Source organism: Odocoileus virginianus, chromosome 18 (assembly GCF_023699985.2).
Source record: "Odocoileus virginianus isolate 20LAN1187 ecotype Illinois chromosome 18, Ovbor_1.2, whole genome shotgun sequence".
NCBI lineage: Eukaryota > Metazoa > Chordata > Mammalia > Artiodactyla > Cervidae > Odocoileus > Odocoileus virginianus.
Window position 1 is genome coordinate 16,280,493 of NC_069691.1, and position 27,238 is coordinate 16,307,730.

General features: G+C 43.3%; 1 protein-coding gene across 1 annotated transcript in view; it reads left to right on the forward strand.

The window, feature by feature from the left end:
• The window catches only part of APBA1 (amyloid beta precursor protein binding family A member 1), a 227,151-nt gene that overhangs the window by 138,818 nt on the left and 61,095 nt on the right, over window positions 1-27,238 (forward strand). The window contains 2 exon segments of the mRNA XM_070480376.1: window positions 2,426-2,830; window positions 2,832-3,686. Coding sequence (XP_070336477.1) covers window positions 2,495-2,830; window positions 2,832-3,686 — 1,191 coding nt within the window. The 5' untranslated portion in view covers window positions 2,426-2,494.

The following is a 27,238-nucleotide window of genomic DNA, read 5'->3' on the forward strand; positions in this document are numbered from 1 at the left end:
GTATCAAAACTAGCCTAGCTTATTTTAACATTATTTTCCCCCAAAGAACTGTTTTTTGGTCACTTTCTTTACATGACTTAGTGTATGGACATGCACAGAAATCGCATCGCCTGTGGATCAATCCGTGCTCTATAAGACAGCACTATTTCCTGGTCAGACATGATTTTAACCCAGAATAAACTAAAATCTCTTTTTGATACATATATCAATAGATTTTCATCAGGCTAGAAAGTGCCATTTTCACTGAAAATGGGGTTTTGGTCAGTTCTGCACAAGGTTATGATGAATTGCTGGCCTGCTCATGTGTTTTGGATGGTGGTCGTTGCATCTCTGACTGACTACATACAGCTGCCACACTGCAGGGCAGTGGTACCCAGGGAAGTATCTGGCGTGTTTCGTATCCCTCCATTATGAATGCTTGCTTTGTGCTCAGCAGACTTAGATTTGAACGTGAGTGTGGTTTTTATCTGTTGTCTTTTCCAGAGAGTGCTTATAAAGGAAACTTGGATAGACTGTTCTTGTCCATGCCTTGTATGGAACTGAATATTTGTTTCGTATCTTTCATGCACCACTGGAGGCCACCTAACCTGGGGGCTATCAGCACCAGCATTTGCCTCTTCTGTAACGTGCATTAACCATCCATCTGGTCTGAACAGAAACACAGACTTAGAAAACTTTCTTACATCTTGTCCACAGTCACCGTTCTCAGGGGTTAAATAAGAGGAAGCCACAATTTTTCAAAGAAGACTGGGTCTAATTTGTATGAAGTGGGATTCTTGTCAAGAAGGAAAGCAGTAAGGATTGATCATCTCTGCTAAACCATACTTGTTTTCTAGTGAGTGTTAGCCAGGGGTGGATCCATCAAAGAAGGGGGTAAAGATGGTAACTTCTGCTTTAAGATGAACTTGGCAGGTCCAAAATGGCCTCTTTTACTACTGGGACTATCACAGTGCTTGAAGGAAATTGCGATCGTTACGGTGGGAGCTGAGTAGAATATAACGCATCCTAATATTAGAGAGTCCATTAGATGTCCCTGGTCCTCCTGGAGCTTTCTGCTCTTACATTAAAGAGTTCATTTCACAGTTTTGTCCATTTGTAAAATGAGCCCCCCAAAAGGACACTACAAAAAGTTTACACACATTGAACCCATTTACCACAACTGCCTTAAAATCATAGGGATCCTGCCTGTTTTTGTTCTTTACAGCCCCTGCAATTATTTCCATACACTGTATGCAGATTATGCTATAAAGCTATTTTGGATAAGAAGAAACCAAAATACTAAATTTACCAAATACCAAAATGCCAGAGTGGTTGAAACCAAAGCCATCTCTGTAGTCACAAGTCCCTCTGGAAATAGAGAAAGAGACATACCCATATTTTAAAGAAGTTAGCATGTTATCCAGTATCAGCTATAATGCTAACTTACAGAATCAAAGATTTTTAGATCCAGGGTATATGAGGGGAGTGAATATTAGAAATTAGCTAGTCACTGTTTTAAGCAGTTGTCAGACCTCTAGGAAAAAGGTGTTTCCCCGTCAGACAGGTTGGGTAACCCCTGCATCCCGCATCTTCCTCCCCTTGCATATTCACAAGGAAAGTCAACTTAAGTCAGCATCTCCTAAACTTACTTGAGTAGGGAGCCTTTTTACTCTGCCTAATAGCTGTTAACATCTTGCTGCAGGAAATGAGTCCAGTCTCATGGTGGAGGTTCAGAAAATTAAACCACTTAACGGTAGGTGACAGAGCCAGTAATGCCAGGATGAGAACCTATTGATGGCTGAAGCCTCACTCAGAATGGCTGCAAATTTGTACTGACAGCAATGGATTCAAAACATCCCAAGGCGTTTTTTCCTCCTTGAAATACCCCTTCTCCCTGGCCCCGCAGCATGAGGGATCCTAGATCCCCACCAGGGATTGAATCCTTTCCCCCTGCAGTGGAGGCACGGAGTCCTAACCACGGGATAGCCAGGAAAGTCCTTTTTTCCCTTAAAATTTATTTCAAAAATCGTTTCTAAAGTATCTAGGATCCTAGTTTAATTTAGAGAGATTTATCCCTTAGCAGATGGAAAATGTGTCAATTGGCTCATTCAATTTGGTAGTAGTCTTTATTCATATGCATCAGAAACAGAACCTGAATAGTAAGCGCGGTGGAGAACTTAAAGGCTCAGAAGGCTGTCGGTCTGAGGGGTGGGGAAGAGAGAAAGCCAGTAAGCAATGAAACAAGGAGACACGTAATTACAAATTACGACACGTGCTACGAAGATGAACTATGTGCTGTCAGCTTGAGCTTAAATTTGCAATCACTTTTTAATTGACCGCGATTCAGACGAGATCAATAACAGCTGTTTTTATGATTATCTTGGTACTCGGCTTCTGCCTCCAGTCTGAACCACGTAATAGCCCCTCCCCCTTCTTGTTTTTCCAGCCGGGTGGAGCAAAATGAGAGCGCAGTGAGCCGGCCCAGCCTCTCTCCCAGCCGTCCCCGACGCCCACCATGAACCACTTGGAGGGGGCCGCGGAGGTGGAGGTGACGGACGAGGCGGCAGGCGGGGAGGTGAACGAGTCGGTGGAGGCCGACCTGGAGCACCCCGAAGTGGAGGAGGAGCAGCAGCACTATGCGGGCCGCCCCCGGCGCGGGCGCGCCGTCGAGGACCCTCGCGCGCAGCCTGGGCAGCAGCAGCAGCAGCAGCAGCAGGAAGAAGAGGAGCGTGGGGAGTGCCTGGCGCGCTCGGCCAGCACGGAGAGCGGCTTCCACAACCACACGGACACGGCCGAGGGCGACGTGATCGCCGCGGCCCGCGACGGCTACGACGCCGAGCGCGCGCAGGACCCCGGACGACGAGAGCGCGTACGCCGTGCAGTACCGGCCCGAGGCCGAGGAGTACACGGAGCAGGCGGAGGCCGAGCACGCCGAGGCCACGCACCGCCGCGCGCTGCCCAACCACCTGCACTTCCACTCGCTGGAGCACGAGGAGGCCATGAACGCGGCCTACTCGGGCTATGTCTACACGCACCGGCTCTTCCACCGCGGCGAGGACGAGCCCTACGCCGAGCCCTACGCCGACTACGGGGGCCTCCAGGAGCACGTGTACGAGGAGATCGGGGAGGCGCCCGAGCTGGACGCGCGCGACGGTCTGCGGCTCTACGAGCAGGAGCGCGACGAGGCGGCCGCCTACCGCCAGGAGGCCCTGGGCGCGCGGCTGCACCACTATGATGAGCGCTCCGACGGCGAGTCCGACAGCCCGGAGAAGGAGGCCGAGTTCGCGCCCTACCCCCGCATGGACAGCTACGAGCAGGAGGAGGACATCGACCAGATCGTGGCCGAGGTCAAGCAGAGCATGAGTTCGCAAAGCCTCGACAAGGCGGCCGAGGACATGCCCGAGGCCGAGCAGGACCTGGAGCGCGCCCCCACCCCGGGCGGGGGCCGCCCCGACAGCCCCGGGCTGCAAGCGCCGGCGGGGCCGCAGCGGGCGGCCGGCGGCGAGGTGGTGCAGCGGTACAGCAAGGAAAAGAGGGATGCCATCTCGCTGGCCATCAAGGACATCAAGGAGGCCATCGAGGAGGTGAAAACCAGGACCATCCGTTCGCCTTACACCCCCGACGAGCCCAAAGAGCCCATCTGGGTCATGCGCCAGGACATCAGTCCCACCAGGGATTGTGACGACCAGAGGCCGGTGGATGGCGATGTAAGTGTGTGCGGGTCCGGGCTCGCTTAGCTCCACGGGCGGCCAGGAGGGGAGACGGGCGCCGGGTGGCGTCATTTGTCACTAGAAATGACTTGACAGAAATGATCTGTGGGCATGCTCAGAAACAGCTTGCGCTTAAGAGCCGGTGAGCGAAAACCAGGTGGGAAGGAGTTAAGTGTTGAGAGATTGCTTTAAATTAGTGGTTTTCAAACTGCTACTGGAGCTCTTGTTCAGAAATTGGTTTCCAGGCGCACCTCTTTCCGTCCCCTGGTTTCACACTTAGGTTTGGGGCAGGGCCTAAGAATTTGTATTTCTAATGTTAAATAAAAAACAAGTCTGGATTGAATAAGGAGAGACTTCATTGGAAAGGTACTGTTGTAACAGGAACTCTTGCAGTAACAGAGCTGTGGGATCTGCAAGGGTCTCTCTCTAGGGTTAGGCAAAAGGGGATTCTTCTTTCGTAGATAGGAGTAAGCAAGGCCTGAAAGGACAGGATGTGAGGAAGTGGGATGAAACATGGTTTGAACGTACTGCCCTTGATAGTGTTTTAATCTGAGAAAAACCTTTTCTCAGGAGGGGCTGGTGAGGAGGGGCAGTAAGCTGGCAAAAGTTCCAGGGACCTGGAAGGTGAGAAGCTTAATCAAAGGTTGGTTAATAAGCACTGTTTTGACTAATCAGCTAATCATTTCTCAGGCAAAGAATGGGAATTTGAGGGGTCTGTGTGTGGCCTTGTCATAGGTAAACAAAGCGGCACCTGTGAGTTACTCAAGTTGTAAGGGAAAGAGGTTCTTTGCATAAGCCGTATTCACAACACAGAATGGGAGGATAGGGGTCTTTAACCTTTGCTGTTTTCCGGGATCTCAGGGCTCAGGCTAAGTTCAGCGTTGTCGCTTGTAAGTTCCTAGGTGATGCTGATGGCTGCTGGTCCCCAGGACCACAATTTGAGAACCACTGTCTTAAATCAACCCCTTAAAGATTTAGGATGAATCACTATATATCACTATATATCACTATATATATCATATATATATATAAATATATATATATATAATATATATATAATATATATATATATATATATATTATATATATATAAATTTCCACTTTTTAGAGGAAATCAAGGAAATTCTTCTGGGCCCTTTCCAGCCAAGGGCATCTACAGTTTGTTTGTTTGTTTGTTTGTTTTTCTTTGTGACTTACAAGAAGGGCTTAGTTTTCATTTCTGGTGGTACTAGAGGGAGCTTCACACCTCACTAAAGACATGCTTTTGAACTGAAATATACTTTCTTGTGAAGAGCTACGGAAAGCTGTTGCTGCCTCGTCAGCCTTTCACTTTCCATTTTTGAAATATCCAAGAAATTTGATAACTCGGCAAGCTTGGGTGTCACAGTCTGTTGAGAAATAAATCAAGAAGGCTAACCTTTGCCCCCACTACCTGACTCTAAAGATTCTCTTTCTCCTCTGACTCTCACTTTTCCATTCTCTTGAATAATTTTTAAGCACTTTCATTTAAAATGGGAGCTTGGAGTAAAAGAAGGGTCAAGAGGTTAAATTTGATTTCATTTAATTCTGTATTTTATGATTGCACCTATCTATTTCTGAGTATATCTTTAGGAGTGAGAAACCACTATTGGAAGCTGTTTGTTCATTTTGCTTATAGGTAAAAGGCTGTGCAGGTCAGAGATGTCGTTTGCCTCCTCTTTTAGTAACAGTCAACATTGGCTGTTAGCTGATTAAATCACAGGCATCATGGGCTTCCTTGGTGACTCAGATGGTAAAGAATGTGCCTGCCATGCATGAGAGCCAGGTTCGATTCCCAGATCAGAAATATCCCCACACTGGTGTTCTTGCCTGGAGAATTCCATGGGATAGGAATCCGTGGGGTTGCAAAGAGGAGGACACGACTGAGCAACTAACACTAAAGTGAAATTTCAACAATGGCTGTTAGCTGATTGAATCACCTTTAAGGCAGGGTTGGAACAGGCTGAAAAAGGATCTGCATCTTCCCCAGCCGGCGGTGGTGGGGGGGTGGGCATTGGGTCAGTTCTCCAGGCTTCACATTCAACAGTTTAAAATAGGTGTGCACCTATGCAGGATTCTCAGTGACCTCCAGCTGTCTACAGGTTTCTCCTGGCTTGGAGGGATGCAGCTAGCATTTTTGCAAATGTAGTGGAAATGGAGCAGGCTTTTAAAATTAGGGAACTGGCAGGAGACCAGGTTCTAAATCCTTTTAGAAACTTGGAAAGCCGTTGGAAAAAAACCACAGGAGTGTTCAGTACAGATGCTGGCCTCTTCCTTCAGCCTTCTACCTGAACCAGCTCCGTGAAACAACCGGCTTCATCACCTGGTCCCTGCAGGCTGATGATGAACCCACCGCACAGCTTCCGCTAGGGCTGGGGGCTAGCTTTTATCCATTGGAACTAATGAAACAGCCCTCTTACAAGGTGTCTCATTCAGAAGGTAAAATTGATTTTAGAATAGTTGGTGATGCTTTAGAATCCCATCTCATCAGAAATTCAACTTAACACTAAGAAATTGGTGAATAGGGCTTTCTGAGTTATGAATAGTTAATACAAAGCAAACCCAAAACCCTGTGCCTTAAAGTAATCCACCAGTTGTCTTTAAACCGTCTGAATTTGTGGGTTGCATTTCATCTGTCATGCCATATTTATAGGAAAGCCCTTCATTTGCTCCCTTTTTGATGTTATTGTGGGGGAAAATATAAATGTATACATTCTGTTAGTTTCCACCTCAGCATCAAAAAATATTTACGGAGTGCTCATTTCATGTATGCTGTTATAGAAGATGGAAAAGCTCTATTAAAAGCACTGTGGCCTAAAGTCTTCCTGGAAGGTACTTGTTAAAAATGGAATTACTACCTTTCCTTTCCAAACCAGAATACCTGAGGTGGGGGTCCAGTGATCTGTTCTTTGCCTTTGTTTTCCTTGCTTTGTTTTGTTTTGTAAATTCTCCCTGTCATTCTTGAGTGGTTTTTTTTTTTTTTGTAAAAAAAAAAAAAAAAAAAAAAAAAAACACTGATTTAAAAGACAAGTATCATGTGGGTAGTTTTTCCACGTAAGCCCCTGTGGATTAGAGACCTAGCTAAATCTCATATTACCATGGCTGCGGTTTCCTGGAAGGGTCTCTCCCACTCTGGTTATGGTCAACAGGCCTGGGGAAGGGGCGCTGGAATTCTTGTCACAGAAGCAGTGCATTCTCAAAATAGCAACATCAGAAACTGCAGTGATGCAAATAGACCGAAATAAAAACCACCTGTACTACTACCTGCCAGAGATACCTGCTGTTAGCTAAATTTGTTCTTCGCACTACTTTTAATTCCCTCGGAACTTTAGCATTTTTCTCTTACTTGGAGGAAACTGACATCTGCTTGCTGCTGAATCCTGCAGAATGCGAAAACAGAACTGCTCATTAGCAGGGACTTCCTGAACGCAGACTAGATGCTCAGCAGTGAGTGGAAATAATTGCTTTCTGAAAAAAGTACTTTATAAATGCTTTGCTTCTAGTAAAGGCTCTTTTCCAGGTATATGTTTGAGAACTACCTTCCAGTCCCCTTCTTGAAAATATTGTTAATGAATGACTAGTGCTGAAAGTCCCACAGTTTACCCATCTCTCTCTTTTTTAAAAAAAGGTATTTTTAATTAGAGTGTAATTGCTTTACAACGTTGTGTTAGTTTCCGCTTTACGACAAAGTGAATCAACTCTACGTGTACCTATATCCATTCCTCTTAAGCCTCCCTCCCACGCCCACCCCCTTCCCACCTTTCTAGGTCATCACAGAGCACAGAGCTGAGCCCCTCTCTGTTTAGGCAGGAGATTCACTCGGAGTAAAGAACAGAGTCAGAGACATGGATGGGAGCAAGCACACGTCATAAATGGGAGCGTTTTGGCTACTTGGAATGGTGTGTTGTGTGGCTTGAATTGGTGTTTATCTCTGCTTGCTCTTTAAGTGAGGCTAAAGTGACAGTAAAAATAGTAAAAATATGTAAAAATAAGTGCCAGGAGACAGGAAGTGGCAGCAGGTGAGAACAGAATTTTGGAACACCGCAGTGGTGGTTGGCTGTGGAAGACATCTGTGCCCCCAGCCCTCTATTGCCGGCTGTTCCCTGCTTTCAAGCCCAGGGAGGACTGCTGCCCCTCCTGATCCCCTCAGAGTGACACGGCAGTGAAATGGGAGCCCTGCAGCGATGCTGCTTCTAGGCGGGAGCAGCTCGGAGCACCGGCTTCCGCCGAAGCCTCAGGCAGAAGCGCTGGTGTCACAGGATGGCAGAGCCTCTGTCCACGCGGGTCCCAAGTGACTGATGAGCAGGGCTCCCTGCTGCCCTGCAGACATGAAGTGTGAGAGAGGACTCAGCGTCTGTTGCTTTAAACCTTGGGGATTTGGGGCGGTTCGTTGGCCACGGCATAGCCTCATAGCCTGATGGGTTCTCACTAATACACTGATAAGGTTTCTGTGTTCCCTGCTCCGCCTAGTGTCTGTGAGGCCCCTTAAAAGGCTAAGGAATGAAACACTGGATGTCTCAGATGGCAAGAGTATGGCTGAAAAGAAAAGAGGATTGTTTGAAGTTGTGTCATGGGAGAAATTAGATTCCAAATCCCTTCTCCAGCCCATGCCACCAGATTACCATTCCCCCCTCGCCTCCATAGAAGGTAGGAGGCTTACTATAAAGAAATCGTGGACCAGAGACGTGCTAGAACTGGGGACACTAGCCACAGCTGAAAGTGGGTGTTAGGAGTGCCTTATGGAACACAGGGCCCACTAACCATTTGGCCCTGAGAAGGTCTTGTAATTCTCAGCCATCAGGTTTAGAACTCACCCCCTCCCAGCCCCCAGCCAGAGATTAGAATATTCCTTTCTGAGGAAAGAAAAAGGCCCAAGAATAGATACCTTCAGTTACTAATGTTTGGGGCCTTTCCAACAAAACTCTTGGTCCCCACCTGATCACCCCACAATGAAGTTTACTGCCACTTATGAATCTTCCAGTAGGCTTTTGGGGACCCTCTGTTAAATATGAGTGGATGCCCAAGGATCAACATCTCTAACATGAAAGATAGACAAACAAAAAGCAAATGGAAAAGGAACTTGGAGAAATAAAGGCAGTGCTTAGAGCAGGAAAAAATTATAAAACATTCACTAATATCCTCAGAAAGAGAAAATCAGTTCAGTCGCTCAGTCATGTCGCTTTGCGACCCCGTGCACTGCAGCACTCCAGGCTTCCCTGTCCATCACCAACTCCCGGAGTTTACTCAAACTCATGTCCATTGAGTCGGTGATGCCATCCAACCATGTCATCCTCTGTCATCCCCTTCTCCTCCTGCCTTCAGTCTTTCCCAGCATCAGGGTCTTTTCAAATGGGACAGCTCTTCACATCAGGTGGCCAAAGTATTGGAGTTTCAGCTTCAACATCAGTCCTTCCAATGAACATTCAGCACTGATCTCCTTTAGGATGGACTGGTTGGATCTCCTTGCAGTTCAGGGAACTCTCAAGTCTTCACCAACACCACAGTTCAAAAGCATCAATTCTTCGACACTCAGCTTTCTTTATAGTCCAACTCTCACATCCATACATGACTATTGGAAAAACCATAGCCTTGACTAGACTGACCTTTGTTGGCAAAGTATTGTCTGCTTTTTAATATGCTGTCTAGGTTGGTCGTAACTTTTCTTCCAAGCAGTAAGCGTCTTTTTATTTCATGGCTGCAGTCACCATCTGCAGTGATTTTGGAGCCCCGCAAAATAGTCTGTCACTGTTTCCACTGTTTCCCTATCTATTTGCCATGAAGTGATGGGACCAGATGAGAAGATGGGGAGCCATAAATTAAAATAGTATTCCATTTTAAAAGAAAACATTCCAAACAAAATTTAATTTAAAAAATGGCAGGAATTTTAAAAATCCTTCAGTGGGTTGATTAGAAGACAAAGTAGAAAAAAATCTTCAAGAAAGTAGAGTAGTTAAGTCACTAGATGGAAAGAATTAGGAACGTAGATAAAATGGAGAAATTATGAAAAACTGTTTCCTCAAGGCAAAGGACATGAGAGTTTCCTGATTGGAAAATTCCACTAGGTACCTAGAACAATAAAAGACCCACAGAAATTTCAGAACAGGGGAGAAGGAGGATATCCTCCAGGCTTTCAGAGAGGGAGAAACAGGTTACAAGTTATTAGGAATCACAACAATGGTAGACTCTTCAAAAGCAACGTTGGAACCTGGGAGGCCAACACCCAGGCTCTGTGTGAGATTGGCCAGTTAACTGGCCAACACCCAATTAAGTGTGAAGGTGGAGTAAGACTTTTTCAGTTATGCAGAACCCCAGAAAATTTACCTCCTGGCACCTTTTCTCAGGAAGCTGTTCAAGAATTGCTCCCCCCCCAAAATGGGAGTGTAAATCAAACTCAAGAAAGAAGAGGGGATTGGGAAACAGAATCTCACACAGGAAAGAGACCAGGAATTGCCTGTGATGATAGGGGAGGAGATGATAGCTGTGTAGAAAGATAAGGCAGCAGCCACGCCATTCCAGGGTGGGCTGGAGCTTGAAGGGCTCCACATGGGAAGTTTCCAGAAAGCATGGAAATGAGAGATTTCCTAATACTTTAAAAATATTTTAAATCTATATTTCATTAGAACTTTTTATCTTTGAAGGATACACTACTTTAAAATTTTTTTATTTTATATTGTATTAACAATGTTGTTTATTATAGTTGATTAACAGTGTTGTTTATTTTCAGGTGTATGGCAAAGTGGTTCAGTTATACATATACATGTATCTATTCTTTCTGAAATTCTTTTCCTATTTAGGTTATTGCAGAATATTGAGCAGAGTTCCCTGTGCTGTATGGTAGATCCTTGTCAGTCCCAAACTCCCAGTTTACCCTTTCCCTGAGCCTTCCCAACACCCCACCTACCCTGGTAACCATAAGTTAGTTCTCTAAGTCTATGAGTCTGGTTTTGTTTTGTAAACAAGCTCAAATAACCATTTGTATCATTTTTTTAAGATTCTGCATATAAGTGATATCAAATAATACTTGTCTTTCTCTGTCTGACTTCACCTAGTGTGATAATCTCCAGGTCCATCCATGTTGCTTCAAATGGCATTATTTCATTCTTTTTAATGGTTGAGTAATATTCCACTATATGTATATGTGTGTATATATACACACGCACCACATCTGCTTTATCCATCCATCTGTCCAAGGACATTTAGATTGCTTCCATGTCTTGGCTATTGTAAACAGTGCTGCAATGAAAAACGGAGTGCATATCCTTTCAAACCATGGTTCTCTCCAGATATATGCCTAGGAATGGAATTGCTGAGTCATGTGATAGTTCTGTTTTTAGTTTTTTAAAGAATCTCCATACTGTTCTCTGTTAGAGGCTGTGCCAGTTTATACTCCATCTGTAGGAGGGGTCCTTTTTCTCCACACCCTCTCTAGCATTTATTATTTATAGACTTTTTGATGATGGACATTCTGACCAAGCTGAGGTGTCATCTCATTGCAGTTTTTTTTTCTTTGTAAGAAATGTTTTATTTTCGTATCCTTAATAGCAATTTTGATACGCATTTCTCTAATAATTAGCAGTATTGAGCATCTTTTTATATACCTTGTGGCCATCTGTATCTCTTCTTTGGAGAGAGGTGTATTTAGATCTTCTGTTCATTTTTTGATTGGGTTGTTTGTCTTTCTGATATTGAGCTTCATGAGCTCTTTGTAAATTTTGGAGATGAATCCTTGGTCAGTAGCATCCTTTGCAAATATTTTCTCCCATTCTGTGGGTTGTCTTTTCATTTTGTTTATGGTTCCTTTTGCTGTGCAAACTTTTGAGGTTAATTAGGTCTCATTTGTTTATTTTTGTGATTATTTCTATTACTCTAGTAGATTGATCAAATAAGATATTGCTGCAGTTTATGTCAGAGTGTTATGCCTATGTTTTCCTCTAAGAATTTATACTGTCCCATCTTACATTTAGATCTTTAATCCATTTTAAGTTTATTTTTGTGTATGGCGTTAAAGAATGTTATAATCTTTCTTACATGTAACTGTCTGGTTTTTCCATCACCATTTACTGAAGAGACTGTCTTTTCTCCATTGGGTACTCTTGCCTCCTTTGTCATAGATTGGCCATAGGTGAGTGGGTTATTTCTGCACTCGCTGTCCTGTTCCATTCATCTATATTTCTGTCACTACAATACTGTTTTTTGATGACTGTAACTTTATAGTATAGTTTGAAGTCAAGGTACCTAACTCCTCCAGCTCCCATTCTTCTTTCTCAAGATTGCATTGGTTATTCGAGGTCTTTTGTGTCTCCATACAAATTAAAAAATTTTTTGTTCTAGTTCTGGAAAAATGCTGTTGGTAATTTGAAAGGACTTTTATTGAATCTGTATATTGCCTTGGGTAGCATAGTCATTTTGATAATACTCATTCTTCTAATCCAGGAACAGGGTATATCTGTCCATCTATTTGTGTCGTCTTTGATTTCTTTCATCAGCACCTTACAGTTATCAGAGTACATGTCTTTCGCCTCCTTAGGTAGGTTTTTATTCATAGGAATTTTATTATTGTTGTGATGGTAAATAGGATTGTTTGCATAATTTCTCTTTCTGATCTTTCGTTGTCATATAGAAATGCAAGAGATTTCCATGAATTAATTTTTTATCTTGCAACTTTACCAAATTCATTGATGAGTTCTAGTAGTTTTCTGGTAGCATCTTTAGGCTTTTATATGTATAGTATCATATCATCTGTAAATAGTGACAGTTTTACTCCTTTTCCAAAATGGATTCCTTTTATTTCTTTTTCTTCTTTGCTCTGATTAAGACTTCCAAACCTATGTTGAATAAAAGTGTAAGAGTGGGCATCCATGCCTTGTTCTTGATCTTAGAGGAAATGCTTTTAGCTTTTCACCATTGAGTGTGATATCAGCAGTAGGTTTGTCATATATGGCTTATGTTGAGATGTTAGAGACTGATCAACATGTTGAGGTGCTTTCTAGAGAGTTTTTACTGTAAGTGGGTGATGAATTTTGTCAAAAGCTTTTTTCTGCATCTATTGAAATGATCATGTGGTTTTTATTTTTCAGTTTGTTGGTATAGTGTATCATACTGATTGATTTGCAGATTTTGAAAAATCCTTGCATCTGTGGGATAAATCCCATTCGATCATGGTGTGTGATCCCTTTAATCATACACCATGTCTGTTTATGTGTGTCTGTTCATCAGTGATATTGACCTGTAATTTTCTTTTTTGTGTGTTATCTTTGTCTGGTTTTGGTATCAGGGTGATAGTGACCTCATAGATGGGTTTGTTCCTTCCTCTGCAGTTTTATGGAATAATTTCAGAAGTTAGGTGTTACATCGTCTCTAAATGTATAATAGAATTTGCCTGTGATGCCATCCGGTCCTGGACTTTTAAGTTTTTTAATCAGTTTCAGTTTAGTACTTGTGATTGATGTTCATATTTTCTGTTTCTTCCTGGTTCAGTCTTAGAAGATCATACCTTTCTAAGAATTTGTCCATTTCTTCTAAGTTGTCTATTTTATTGGCATATAGTTTCTTTTAGTAGTCTCTTATGGTCATTTGCATTTCAGTGGTGTCCACTGTAACTTCTCCCTTTTTCATTTCAAGTTTTATTGATTTGCACCCTCTCCCTTTTTTTCTTGGTGAGTCTGGCTAAAAGATTTATCTATTTCATTTATCTTTTCAATGAATCAGCTTTTAGTTTCATTGATTTTTTTTTTCTGTTGTTTTCTTTGCCTCTATTTTTGCTGCCATCTTTATGATTTCTTTCCTTCTAACTTTGGGTTTTCTTTGTTCTTTCTCTGGTTGCTTTAGGTAATACGGTTAGGTTGTTTATTTGAGATTTTTCTTGTTTCATAAGGTAACATTGTATTGCTATAAACTTCCCTCTTAGAACTGCTTTTGCTGTGCTACATAGGTTTTGAATTATCATGCTTTTGTTTTCATTTGTCTTTAGGGATTTTTTTGTTATTTCTTCTTCAATTTCTTCAGTGATCCGTTGGTTGTTTAGTAGTGTATTATTTAGTCTCCATGTGTTTGTGCTTGTGTTTTTTGCAATCTTTTTCTTGTAGTTGATTTTTTATTTTGTAGCATTGTAGTGGGAAAATGTGATTGATATGATTTCAGTTTTCTTAAATTTACCACCACTTATTTTATGGTCCAGCATGTGATCAGTTGTGGAACATGTTCCATGTGCACTTGAAAAATGTGTATCCTGCTGCCTTTGGGATAGAATGCTGTGTAAATATCAATTAAGTTCATCTGGTCTAATGTATCTTTTAAGGCCTGTGTTTCCTTATTGATTTTCTGTCAGGATGATCTATCCATTGATGAAAGTGAGGTATTAAAGTCGCCTACTACTATTTATTACTGTTGATGTCTGTTTATGGCTGTTAGTATTTGCCTTACATATTGAGGTGCTGTTGCATTGGGTGCATTTATATTTACAATGGTTATATCTTCGTCTTGGCTTGATCCCTTGATCATTATGTCGTGTCCTCCTTTATCTCTTATAACTTTCTTTAAAGTCTATTTTGTCTGAGTATTGCTCCTGCAGTTTTCTTCTGATTTCCATTTGCATTGACTACCTTTTTCCACCTCCTTAGTTTCAGTCTGTATGTTTCCCTAGATTGTAAGTGAGTCTTTTGTAGACAACATATATATGAATCTTGTTTTTGTATCCACTCAGCCAGTCTGTGTCTTTTGGTTGGAGCATTTAAAGTAATTTTAAATATGTATGTTCTTTTTATCTTTTATGATTATTATTTTATATTCTCAAGGTATAATTGACATAAAACATAATGATGTGATATTTGTATATATTGTGAAACGATCACCACGATAAGTCTAGATAACATCTGTCACCATACATAGTTACAGAAATTTTTCTTGGGATGAAAACTTTTATAACCTGTTCCCTCAGCAACTTCCAAATATGCAACACAGTATTATTAATAATTATTAATTAATAATTAGGGCCCAGTGGCAAAGAATCCACTGCTGTTAATGCAGCAGACACAGGAGACGTGGGTTCAATTCCTGGGTCGGGAAGATTCCCTGGAGAAGGAAATGGCAATCCACTCCAGTATTCTTGCCTAGAAGATTCTGTGGACAGAGAAGCCTGGCGGGCTGCAGTCCATGGGGGTCACAAAAGAGTTGGATACCACTGAGCAACTGACATTTCACTTCACTTCATACCATCAATATAGAGACGTTATGATGTGAAAAAATGTGCATTTTCAATCAAAATAGAAAATGCACGCCCAGATTACTCATCTCCCCCAAAACACTCATCCTGTTCACAGACCTTAAGGGCCTCTTTTAATATTGTCTTATTCTGTTTTTGCTTCTTTCTCTCACTTCCCTCCATGGTAGTTTTTTGGCCTGAGGCGACCCAGCCCTCAGGCGTAAGGGCTTTATGGTGGGGTTAATGGTGACTTCCAAGAGAGTTTATGCCAAGGGGGACCTTCCCAGAGCTGCAGCCAGAGCCCCGTCCTTGTGGTAAGCCCCTGCCAGCCCAGGCCTCCACAGGAGACCCTCGGACACTAGCAGGCGGCTTTGGTTCAGTCTCCTGTGGTGGCGCTGCTCCTTTCCTCAGACCTTGGTGCACCCAGGGTTTTGTTCGTGCCCTCCAGGACTGGAGTCTGTTTCCCCCAGTCCTGTGGAAGTCTTGTAATCAAATCCCAACTTGCCTTCAAGGTCAGATTCCCTGGGGATTCCCAGTCCGTTTGTGAGATCCCCAGGCTGGGAGGCCTGACGTGGCTTCAGAACCTTCACGACAGCGGGAGAACTTCTTTGGTTTATTGTTACCCAGTTTATGGGTCACCCACCAGGTGAGTAGGGAATTTGATTTTATCATGATTGTGCCCCTCCTTCTGTCTTGCTATGGCTTCTTCTTTGTCTTTGGAAATAGGGTATCTTCTTTTGGTAGGTGCCAGCATCCTCCTGTTGACGGTTGTTCAGCAGCTTGTTGTGATTTTGGTGCTCTCACAGCAGGAGATGAGCACACATCCTTCTACTCTGCCATCTTGAACTGGAAGCTTGATATCTCTGTTCTTACTGCCATTTTCTTGATTGTTTTTGATTTATTTGTGTAGGTCTTTTTTTTCTGTTCTCTTGTGATTTGATTACTAACTTTAGTGTTGTGTTAGGGTTCCTTTAACTTTTGTGTGTGTGTGTGTATCTGTTGTAGATATTTGGCTTGCGATTACCATGAGGTTCAGTCATGTCCCACTCTTGGGCACCCCATGGACTGTAGCCTACCAGTCTTCCCTGTCCTTGGAATTCTCCTGGCAAGAATATACTGGAGTGGGTTGCCATTCCCTTCCCCAGGGGATCTTCCCAATCCAGGGATCAAACCTGACTCTCCTGCATTTCAGGCAGATTCTTTACCATCAGAGCCACCAGGAAAGCCCTTTTGATATAGCAGTCTATACATAAATAAGATTGTTTTAAGTTGCAGGAGTTTTAATTTCAAATGCATTTCCGATATCCTGCATTTGTGCCCTCCTATTCTCACAATTGCTAGTTTTGATAACATAATAGTCACTCAGTCATGTCCAACTCTTTGTAACCCCATGGACCACAGCAACCAGGTTTCTCTGTCCTTCATCATCTCCCAGAGACTGCTCAAACTCATGTCCATTGAGTTGATGATGCCATTCAGCCATCTCATCCTCTGTCTCCCCCTTTTCCTCATGTCCTCAGTCTTTCCTGGAATCACGGTCTTTTCCACTGAGTTGACTCTTCGCCTGAGGTAGCCAAAGTATTAGAGCTTCAGCATCAGTCCTTGTCATGAATATTCAGGACTGATTTCCTTTAGGATTGACTGGTTTGATGTCCTTGTAGCCCAAGGGACTCTCAAAAGTCTTCTCCAGCACCACAGTTTGAAAGCATCAATTCTTCAGTGCTCAGTCTTCTTTAAATTCCAACTCTCCCATCCATACATGACTACTGGAAAAACCATAGCTTTGCCTATATGGACCTTTGTCTGCAAAGTGATGTCTCTACTTTTTAATATGCTTTCTAGGTTTTTCATAGCTTTTCTTCCAAGGAGCAAGCACCTTTTAATTTCATGGCTGCAGTCACCATCTGCAATGATTTTGGAGCCCAAGAAAATAAAGTCTGTCACTATTTCCATTTTTTTCTGCATCATTTGCCATGAAGTAATGAAAGCAGATGCCATGATCGTAGTTTTTTGAATGCTGAATTTTAAGCCAACTTCACTGTCCTCTTTCATCTTTATCAAGAGGGTCTTTAGTTCCTCTTTTCTTTCTGCCATTAGGATGGTTTCCTCTATATATCAGAGGTTATCACTGTTTGTCTTGGCAGTCTTGATTCCAGCTTATGATTCATCCAACCTGGCATTTCACTGCATAGAAATTAAATAAGCAGGGTGGCAATATACAACCTTGACGTTCTCCTTTCCCAATTTTGAACCAGTCCATTGTTCCATGCCCAGTTCTAACTGTTGCTTCTTGACCTGCATACAGGTTTCTCAGGAGGCAGATGAGGTGGTCGAGTATTCCCATCTCTTTAAGAATTTTCCACAGTTTGTTGTGATCCACAGAGTCAAAGGCTTTAGCAATGAAGCAGTAGAAGATATTTTTCTGGAATTCTCTTGCTTTTTCTGTGATCCAGTGAATGTTGGCAGTTTGATCTCTGGTTCGTCTGCCTTTTCTAAATCCAGCTTGAACATTCAGAGAAGTTCTCAGTTCACATACTGTTGAGGCCTGATTTGAAGGATTTTGAGCATTACCTTGCTAGCATGTGAAATGAGCACAATTGTGCAGTAGTTTGACTACTGCAAAGAACTACTACTTCTACTCTCAAAGAACATTCTTTGGCATTGCCTTTCTTTGGGATCAAAATGAAAACTGACTTTTTCCAGTCCTGTGGCCACTGCTGAGTTTTCCAAATTTGCTGGCATATTGAGTGCAGCACTTTCACAGCATCATCTTTTAGGATGTGAAATAGCTCAGCTGGAATTCCATCACCTCCAGTAGGTTTGTTGTAGTGATGCTTCCTAAGGCCCACTTGACTTCACACCCTAGGATGTCTGGCTCTAGGTGGGTGACAGCACTATGGTAGTTATCAGGGTATTTGTATGTAGGTTATTTCCTACCTTTACTACATGTTTGCCTTTACCAGTGAGCTTTTCCATTCATAATATTCTTGTTTCTAGTTGTGATCTTTTCTGCTTAGAGAAGTTTCTTTAGCATTTGTTGCAAAGCTGATCTGTTAGTGTGGAAATCTCTTAGTTTCGCTTATCTGTAAAACCTTGATTTCTCTGTCAAGACTGAGTCAGAGCTTCTGCTGATAAATCAGCTGATGACATTGTGGGAGTTCTCTTGTATGTTATTTGTTCCATTTGTCTTGTTACTCTTAAATTTTTTCTTTGCTTTTTGTCATTTTGATTACTATGTGTCTTGGTGTGTTCCTCCTTGGATTTATCCTGCCTGGGACTCTGTGCTTTCTGTACTCAGGTGACTGTTTCCTTTCCCTTGGGAAAATTTTCAACTATTATCTCTTAAAATATTTTCTCAAGCCTTTCCTCTCTCTGTTCTCTTCTGGGACTCCTGTAATGTGAATGTTCTTGCATTTAATGTTCTCCCAGAGATCTCTAAGACTGTCCTCATTTCTTTATTCTGTTACATGATTTTCACCATTCTGTCTTCAAGCTTACTTATCCATTCTTTTGCCTCAGTTATTGTGCTATTGATTCCCTCTAGTGTAGTTTTAATTTCAGTTGTTGTATTGTTCATCACTGTTCTTTAGTTCTTCCAGGTCTTTGTTAAACATCTCATATAACTTCCCAGTGTGTGCCTCCATTCTTTGTCTGAGATTTTGAATTGTCTTTACAGTCATGTCTCTGATTTCTTTTTCAGGTAGATTGCCTGTTTCCATTTCATTTAGTTGTTCTTCTAGGGTCTTATTTTGTTTTTTCATCCTGAAGATATTCCTCTGCTCTCTCATTTCATTTGACTTTCTGTGATTATGGTTTTCATTCTGCAGACTCTGGGGTTGTAGTTCTTACTTCCGCTGTCTGCCCCCTGATGGATGAGGCTGTCTAAGACACTTGTTCAGGCTTCCTGGTGGGAGGGACTGGTTCCTGCCCTCTGGCGAATGGAGCTGGGTTTGTCCTTCTAGTGGGCAAGGCTCTGTCAAGGAGTGTGTTTAGTGGGCAGCTGTGTGCTCAGGATGGCTTTAAGCAGCCTGTCTGCTGATGGGAGGAGCTGTATTCCCAGCCTGTTGGTTATTTAGCCTGAGGTGTCCCATCACTGGAGCTACAGGCTGTCCGGTGGGGCCAGGTCTTGGTGAGAAAATAGCGACTTTCAGGAGCGCTCCCACTGGTGAATATTCCACAGAACTGCTGCCACCAGTGTCTTTGTCTGCAGTGAGCTGCAGACACCCCCTGCCTCTGCAGGAGACCATCCAGGACTAGCAGATAGGTCTGGCCCAGTGTCTTATGGGGTCACTGCTTTTTTTCCCTAGTTCCTGGTGTGCACAAGACCTTGTGTGCCTTCCAAGAGTGGAGTTTGTTTCCCTGAGTGCCATGAAATTCCTGCGATCAAGCCAGATTTTTGGGGGGCTCCTCCTCCCATTGCCAGACTGCTGGGCTGGGGAGCCTCATGTGGGGTTCAGAACTTTTCATTCCTGTGGGAGAACTTCTGTGGTACAATTATTTTCCAGTTTGTGGGTCATCTACCCATCGGATATGGGATTTGATTTTATCATAACTGTGCCCCTCCTACCATCTCACTGTGGCATCTTGCCTTTAGATGTGTGGGGTATCTTTTATTGGTGCCTTTCAGCATTTTTTGTTGATGGTTTTTCAGCAGTTAGTTGTGATTTTGATGCTTTCGTAAGAAGAGATGAGCTCATGTCCTTTTACTCCACCATCTTGTCTCTGTCCTGGATTTCCTAATACATTTGTAGTGAGAGGAATCTTAGATGGCCTTTGAGTTTGGCATAAGTTATTGTTCAGTACATAGAAAACTAAGCAAATGGAAAAACAATTCAGCTACTTACCTCACTAAAAACATTTGTTATGCAAAAAATGCAATAATACATTGTGTGTGTCTCAGAGAAGAGCATGTGCATAGTCTTCAGAATGCAAACACCCAATATTGATTAACCAAAACCAGTAACATTGAGTAGATGAGGGAAGGTATAGTATAAAGGAGATAAATCCTAGTCTTTTATAGTAGAAGCCAAGAAATAATATCTGCAATTGAAAAATCAAGGTGAAAGTGTTAGCCACTCAGTTTGTCTGACTCTTTGTGACCCCTTGGACTGTAGCCCACCAGGCTCCTCTGTCCGTGGAATTCTGTCCAGGCAAGAATACAGGAGTGTGTTGCCATTCTCTTCTGCGGGGGATCTTCCTGACCCAGGGATCAAACCGAGGTCTCCTGCATTGCAGACAGATTATTTACCAGGAGAGCCCTGTGAAATAATGTATGCAGTTGAAAATCAAGGTGAGGCAGTGTAAACACAGTCTTTACGCCTGTGGAAGTAAATACAGGAAGAAATGCTGAAAGGAAACCATGGAGTGGGGAGGAGTACAGAAAAGGACTTTGGTTTTTGCCGTAAACCTTATAGTACCATTTGACTTTCAAAACTATGTTTCTGTATTTCTTTGCCTTATGTTTTAAAAATAAGAGTTGGAATCATTATTCAGAGGTCAGTCACTGAACAAAGGGATTATTTCCACATTACAGTCCACTTTCTTGAAAAAGATAATAATAAAGGCAAACACTTCTGTATATTATGTGCACAATTTGTAGATAATGACTACTATATTATCTCTGTTATATGATGCGCTAAGTGTTCTGAGTTTTTCTTTTTTTTTTTTTCCATTTATTTTTATTAGTTGGAGGCTAATTACTTTACATCATTGCAGTGGTTTTTGTCATACATTGAAATGAATTAGCCATGGATTTACATGTATTCCCCATCCCGGTCCCCCCTCCCACCTCCCTCTCCACCCGATCCCTCTGGGTCTTCCCAGTGCACCAGGCCCGAGCACTTGTCTCATGCACCCAACCTGGGCTGGTGATCTGTTTCACCCTATATAATATACATGTTTCAATGCTGTTCTCTTGAAACATCCCACCCTCGCCTTCTCCCAGAGTCCACAAGTCAGTTCTATACATCTGAGTCTCTTTTTCTGTTTTGCATACAGGGTTATCGTTACCATCTTTCTAAAGTCCATATATATGTGTTAGTATTAATTTCATGCTGTATCTGTGTCTGCACTGAGCACACACACTTAACGTTTGGCTTATATTACACACATAAGAGTAAAGAGGTAAAAAGTAGGTCAAGGAGTGGGCTTCAGGTGAAGAGCCCTAATTGGTACATGGATTTGCATCTTGACAGTGAAAACCCTGAAGAGTTCAGGATCTGTGGGTTTGATAATGGGCTTAGAGTGTGGAAACTGCTGAACATATGTGGGAAGGATGGCAGCCAAAATATGAATAGCTGCAGTGAGAATGATGTTTGCTGAGGTCAAAGTGGATGCATTGATTTCTCCTCAGGTTTATATACTTACTTAGGTTAATGGTCCATACTTTTAAAATGAAATGTTTTCAACGTGGCTACCTTTACCAGAGTACATATAATGGCCCATTCTGCAACTTAGGGTCAGCAATAAATTGCCATATCCCTGCCAATGGCGGGTAGTGCTCTTAAACAACAGAACTTCATTGTCAGTAACAACAACAACAACAAAAATACACTCTTCTTTGAACTGTGAGGACCTGATGTGACCAGCGTAATGTTTTTAAACGTGTCATGATCTTGCTGTTACAACTTGGAAATGAAAAGGTTTGACCTAGAAGTCCCTATCAGAGAGCAAATATATAGTTTATTTTCAATCATGAAAAAGCAAAAGGAGCTAGAAGAATGTGTGCTTTTGCATTCTCCTCCTGGATTTGAAGTTTTCCTGATTAATTTATCTCACCTTTTGAGTTTTACCTGTCAGTTCAGTTCCAGGCCTGCCCTATCTACAGGACCAAGCAGTTGTCTCCCCACTGTCATTAGATCATCACTGTATTGGAATGATCAGAGCAAACTGGTCTGATGATCTGCACAGCAGAAGGCAAGATCTGCAGCTACCCCATGCTCAATGGAATGAAGATAAGTGATGGGCAAGATTGATTTTTTTAACCCCAGGCTCCAATTTTTTTCTCTTGACCTGATTCCACTCCCAAGAGGCATCTTTCTCAACTTTTTAATGAATTGTCTCACTAGTCAGTGTATCTGTGAAACTACTGTGCGGGGAAATATGGGGAAAGCAACAGGGAAGGAAATGGATGATTTCACCAGAGAGCATTTTGTTATCACTTTCCAGATAGAATCACAGCACATGGGACCACAATTGGGATGTCTTGACATGCTTGCTTAATAAGCTGGGACTCCAGAAACTTCCCAGGAGTCTTTAGAAAAATCGTGTCAGCTCTCCCAACTGTGCATTATTTCAGTAAGTGGACTGGGGATGTATAGGGGACGAAGAGAAGGTACAAGGAGAGGAGCAGATAGATCATAGATAATTGAATTCCACACGTAACCCAATTAAATCCTGGACCCATGTCATCCTGGGGAATTATGAAATGCACCTTATCTATAAACGTGATCATCTTTTAAATGGGAAGTGATCCCATTACAGGTGTAACTGACGTGTTCTTAATACAGAGATGTAGCTTGTCAGTCCACTTTCTTTGAAACACGGATTTTCACTGACCACTTCGTTGAGAGCAGCCATAGAGAGGATGTTATTTTGTGTTGACAAAAGCCACCTTGCTCTCCCAGAGTCCCACTGGTCTTTGACATATTTCACAGCCTTAGAAGACAAATCATCCCAGATGTCTGTGCCCTTTGTCTTGGGCAAAGACAGACATTCCTCTAGGAAGTAATTTCCTCATGTAAATTTCAGGTGTGATTAGGCAGACCCCACTGAACAGAGATGACATGGTTCCTTTGGTTTGTATCCCCACCCCACCCTGCATTGGCTTACTCATTGGACTAGTAATTACAAATCCTAAATCTGCTCCTGTTTACACAGACTTAGGTCTGTACTCCACTTCTTAAACTGGCTCTCACCTCTGTCCAGATTGCATTCCTGTTTAGTGCAGTCAGGGCCCTACTCTTTGAATAGATAGATTCCAGGATTTTTTATTAGAATCTCTGGAGATTTGGTCTTACCATCAGTATTTCTAAGGCCCAATCAAAATTTGTTTTCCTTGTTTAGTTGCTGAGTCGTGTCTCACTCTTTTGTGACCCCATGAACCCACACAGCTCCTCTGTCCATGGGATTTCCCAGGCAAGAATACTGGCGTGTGTTGCCATTTCCTTCTCCAGAAATCAAACCTGTGTCTCCTGCCTGGCAGGCAAATTCTTTATCTCTGAACCACTTGGGAAGCCCCAAAACTGGTAACCACCAGCTTAAACTGTAAACCGCAGTTTAACACTTGATTCTTTGCTATCTTACTTGCTACTTGTCTCACATGCATTAGCCTCTGATGGTCACTGTCAGTCTATTGAAGGTGTAGTGTTTTCTCCTCCTCTTGTAACTCGGAGCAAATTGCACAGTGTTGATGATGCTCAGTAAGCACTCACTATATGTAAATCTTAGCCCTGTCGTTGGCCTGCTGCAGCTCAGCTGAGTTGGTCACCTGGTTTCTTTCTCGACTTCAGTTTCTTCATCAGTAAAATAAGTTAGCAGATTTTTTTCCCCCAGAATTACGGAGCAAAATGGTTTTGCAGATCCTAAGTCATCCATGGAAATGTGAAATCAGAATTACAACTTTGGGGTATTTTGTTGCCTTGAAAGTGAAAGTCGCTCAGTCCTGTCCGACTCTTAGCGACCCCATGGACTGTATAGTCCATGGATTTCTTCAGGCCAGAATACTGGAGTGGGTAGCCTTTCCCTTCTCCAGGGGATCTTCCCAGCCCAGGGATTGAACCCATGTCTCCCACATTGCAGGCAGATTCTTTACCAGCTGAGTCACAGTGGAAACCCTTAGTAGGTCAAAATTCATTTAACATTTAGGGCTGGTCAGTGGCAGACTGTGAATTAGAGAAGTTGGCCGTTAGCACGCCTTCACTTGCTCTGTTTTCGGCGGTCACTCCCATGGTGCTGCCCATCTGCTCAGGCGCTCTGAATGACTCACAGTCTCCACTTCCACCTTGAGCAGCAGCACTATATTGTCATATTGTAAACGCTCCCCCCCCACCAACTCCCCCCGCTGGTCTGATTGATTAAGTCAAACTAAACTGCTAATTAGTGATAATGGCACTTTGCACCACTCCCTTCAGATAACATTTAGCTTTTATTGATGTCCCCAATTCCAGAAACCAATTGGTGGAAATCTTTTGAGGTAGGAAACGATTTTGGCACTAACACTTCTTAGTCAGAAACCAGCCACTCTCCTGTTGAGAGGAAGATATTGCCAAAATCCTGGGAAGTGAGGGGTTGATGTTAACACCTGCCCCGATCATGTGCACTTTTGTGCCTATAGTTTTTCTTTCTTTTTTTTTTTTGAGAAAGATGATGTGATGAGGGTGGAGAAGCATCCTGGCTTCATCTCGGCCTTGGTTTCCTTGGCGTCACCTGCTCCCTGTCCTCTCTCCCTTTCCCTCTGCCCTGAATTCAGCATCAGCCTACATGGACTTGATTGTTGTTCTTGTTGCTAGGAAACTGTTGACCAAGGTCAAGTGTACATGCTAGTTCATTAAGGCTTGTTAGCAACATCTTATCCTGTTGTGGTTGTGTTGTCAAGTGTATGTGAGTGAGTGAAAAGAACTGTTTTTGCTGTTGAAGGATTGTTTTCATGAAGGATTCCTGTAAAAGTATCTTTCTCTGAGAGGTCCTTTTTGCCAGTTCACATCTCAGGGAGCTCTGGCCAGCCACAGATCTTCCAAGATCTGAATAGCAAAGGATGGAGTTGAAATGAGATCTGTAGTCAAGTAGACAGACTTCAGAATGAATTTTGTGTTCTGTTGAGGCCTGATTTCCCTAAGTGGATAAATTCTGAGCTGGAATGTGATGTATTCTTAGCAGGTAGGAGTCAGGAAGGAAAGTTTTCCTAAGAGAGTCAACTCGCTTTTGTGTCATTTTGTGGCTTGAAAAGGACTAGACCCCAAGCATCCTTAACTCAAGAGTATTCTCCTGGCCTGCTGCAGAAGAATATGCATTCCAGTATAGGTTCTAAAACCAACTTCATTCTACTATATGGTTCATACTGTTTAGAAAAGGGGGGATTGCAGACCCTCTAGGTTAACATCCCAGAAGCCTATCCACAAGCACAACTTTAGAACCAAAGGGTCTGCTGTCAGGACAGCAAAAATGGGCTGCAGTGTAGTTTGCCAAATAGACCTCAGAAACCAATAAGAAACCTCTTCTTAGGTGAATGATAGCAGAGGAATAAATGTGCTCTCAACCATCTGCCATGCAAACTGCCATGAAGTGGTTAGGTTGAGCTGTTTCTTCCCTTGCTAACACTTTTGGGTTAAATAGAGCACAAGCTACTTATAAGACACTGTGAGTAAGAAATAGAGCCTGGCCACAAAGCCACACTGTTCTTTGCTTTGTCAGTGAACCAGAGAGAGTGGTGACTACGGTATCTCATCAGAAATTGAAAGTCTCTCTCAACTTATCATCTGCACGTTTAACAAATATTTTCGAATTCCTACTATATCTCAGACAGTGTACAAGACACCAGGGATATAGCGGGCACGGAGATGCAGGCGCTGTCTAAAACAGACACAGACCCTGCCGGTGCAGTTTGTGATCTGTTCTAGGCTAGTTCTTTGTTGAGCCCTCAGTCCTACCTCCAGGCCTCCCCTGCTCTTCAGGCTTTCCTCTGAAGCCACCTTTAGTGTCTCAGCTGCTTACAGCTGTGTAACAAATTGCCCCAGAACTTTGTGGCATGAACCACGCCATGGTGATTATCTCACAGTTTCTGTGGTCAAGATTCCGGCGTTACTTCACTGGTCCTCTGCTTTGGGGCCTCTCTGAGACTGCAGTCAAGGTGTCCGTGGTCTGTGGCTATCTTAAGGCTCACCTGGGGAAAGCCCTGCTCCCAGTGAGCTTGTTGGCAGGATACAGCTCCTCACGGGCCTTTGGAGTGAGGACCTTGGAGCCTAGCTGACTGTTGCCCACAGGCCTCCTCATTCTGTGCCACGTGGGCACTCTCCTCCTTGGCTGCTTGTGTTAATAAACTATGCCAGCCGAGTCTGTTAGCAAGCTGGGTTATAACAGACTGTGACTTCTAATTACAGGATGGCATCCCGTCACCTTTGCTGTGTTTAGAGTATATCGCTGGCCCACACTCCCTCCCCAGGAAGAGAATCAACAAGGCGCTGTATCCCAAGAGCTGGGGACCACAGGGCCCATTCGAGAAGTCCGTCTACTCCATTGGCTATCTTGTCGTCACCTTGTGTGGCCAAGAGCTGCTGGGCCTGCAGCCTGAGGACTCAGCAGCTGCGGCCTCATCCTCCCCAGCTGACCTCTTCAGCCGTTCCCAGCTCATAGGCTGTATTAATTTTGTCATCTGGCCAGGAATGGGCAGATCCTGCTGGCCAGCAAAGAATCAAGCCGAAGTGGTGCAAAAGAGAATAGGGGTGAGAGGCAGGCGGCTACATCAGAGACAGCTGGGATTCAGAGGAACCTGTGGGAATGGGGAGGAACAGGGATTATCCTGAAGGAAACCGCACAACCACATGCATTCTTAAGTAGAAGCATTTTAACTTTGTTGTCAAGGGACTTCCGGAGCCAAAAGCATTTGCCATAAAGAGTGCTGCTTAAGCTAAGGCAGAGCTTTCAGCCACTGTTCTGCTCATCCCCCTGGACTTTGGGGACGGTGGAGGCCTGGACCACTGGGTATGTTGCCTTCAACTCTGGCAGCATCAACTGGGGCTGCAGACCCTCTCTGGGTGACCCAGAATGCTGTCTGAATGCTATCATCTCTCCACATGTCATGACACAGAAAGAGGTGGAGAGGCGCCTAGTATGAGGGGTCTTGCTGGTGCTGAGGGAGCAGCCTTGGAGGCTGGCTGGCATCCTGGTGCCCCGCGTCCTGCCCCAGATGTGCGTGTGGCTCCCGTTCTTTGTGTTCCCATCTCAACCGTCGCCTCGTTGTGGGGGCCGTTTTCCATCGCAGGTGTTATCCATTATGGATGAGGCATGGAGAAGGCCGTGGTGAATAATTCAGCAGGTTTCGGGTGCAGATTGGACATTAAAGGGAAGGGAAGACTGAAAGGAAGAGAGCCGGGGGAAGCATTCTGGATTCTGTTGCAACAAGAGGATGCTATGTGAAGGTGCTTTCTGTAACCTTCCAGAAGATCTGCTTTTCTTTTGTAGTCTCCCTAGTGATTTTTAAGTCTTAGGTGTGATGGTGGTTCTCTGGTTAATGACTGAAAAAATTCCAACCTTTCCACAGTAACAGTGAAGATTCTGATGACTTCAGCCTGTCCTAAGTGGCTCATGAGTTCAAATCTGAGCAGTTTTTAAGAGT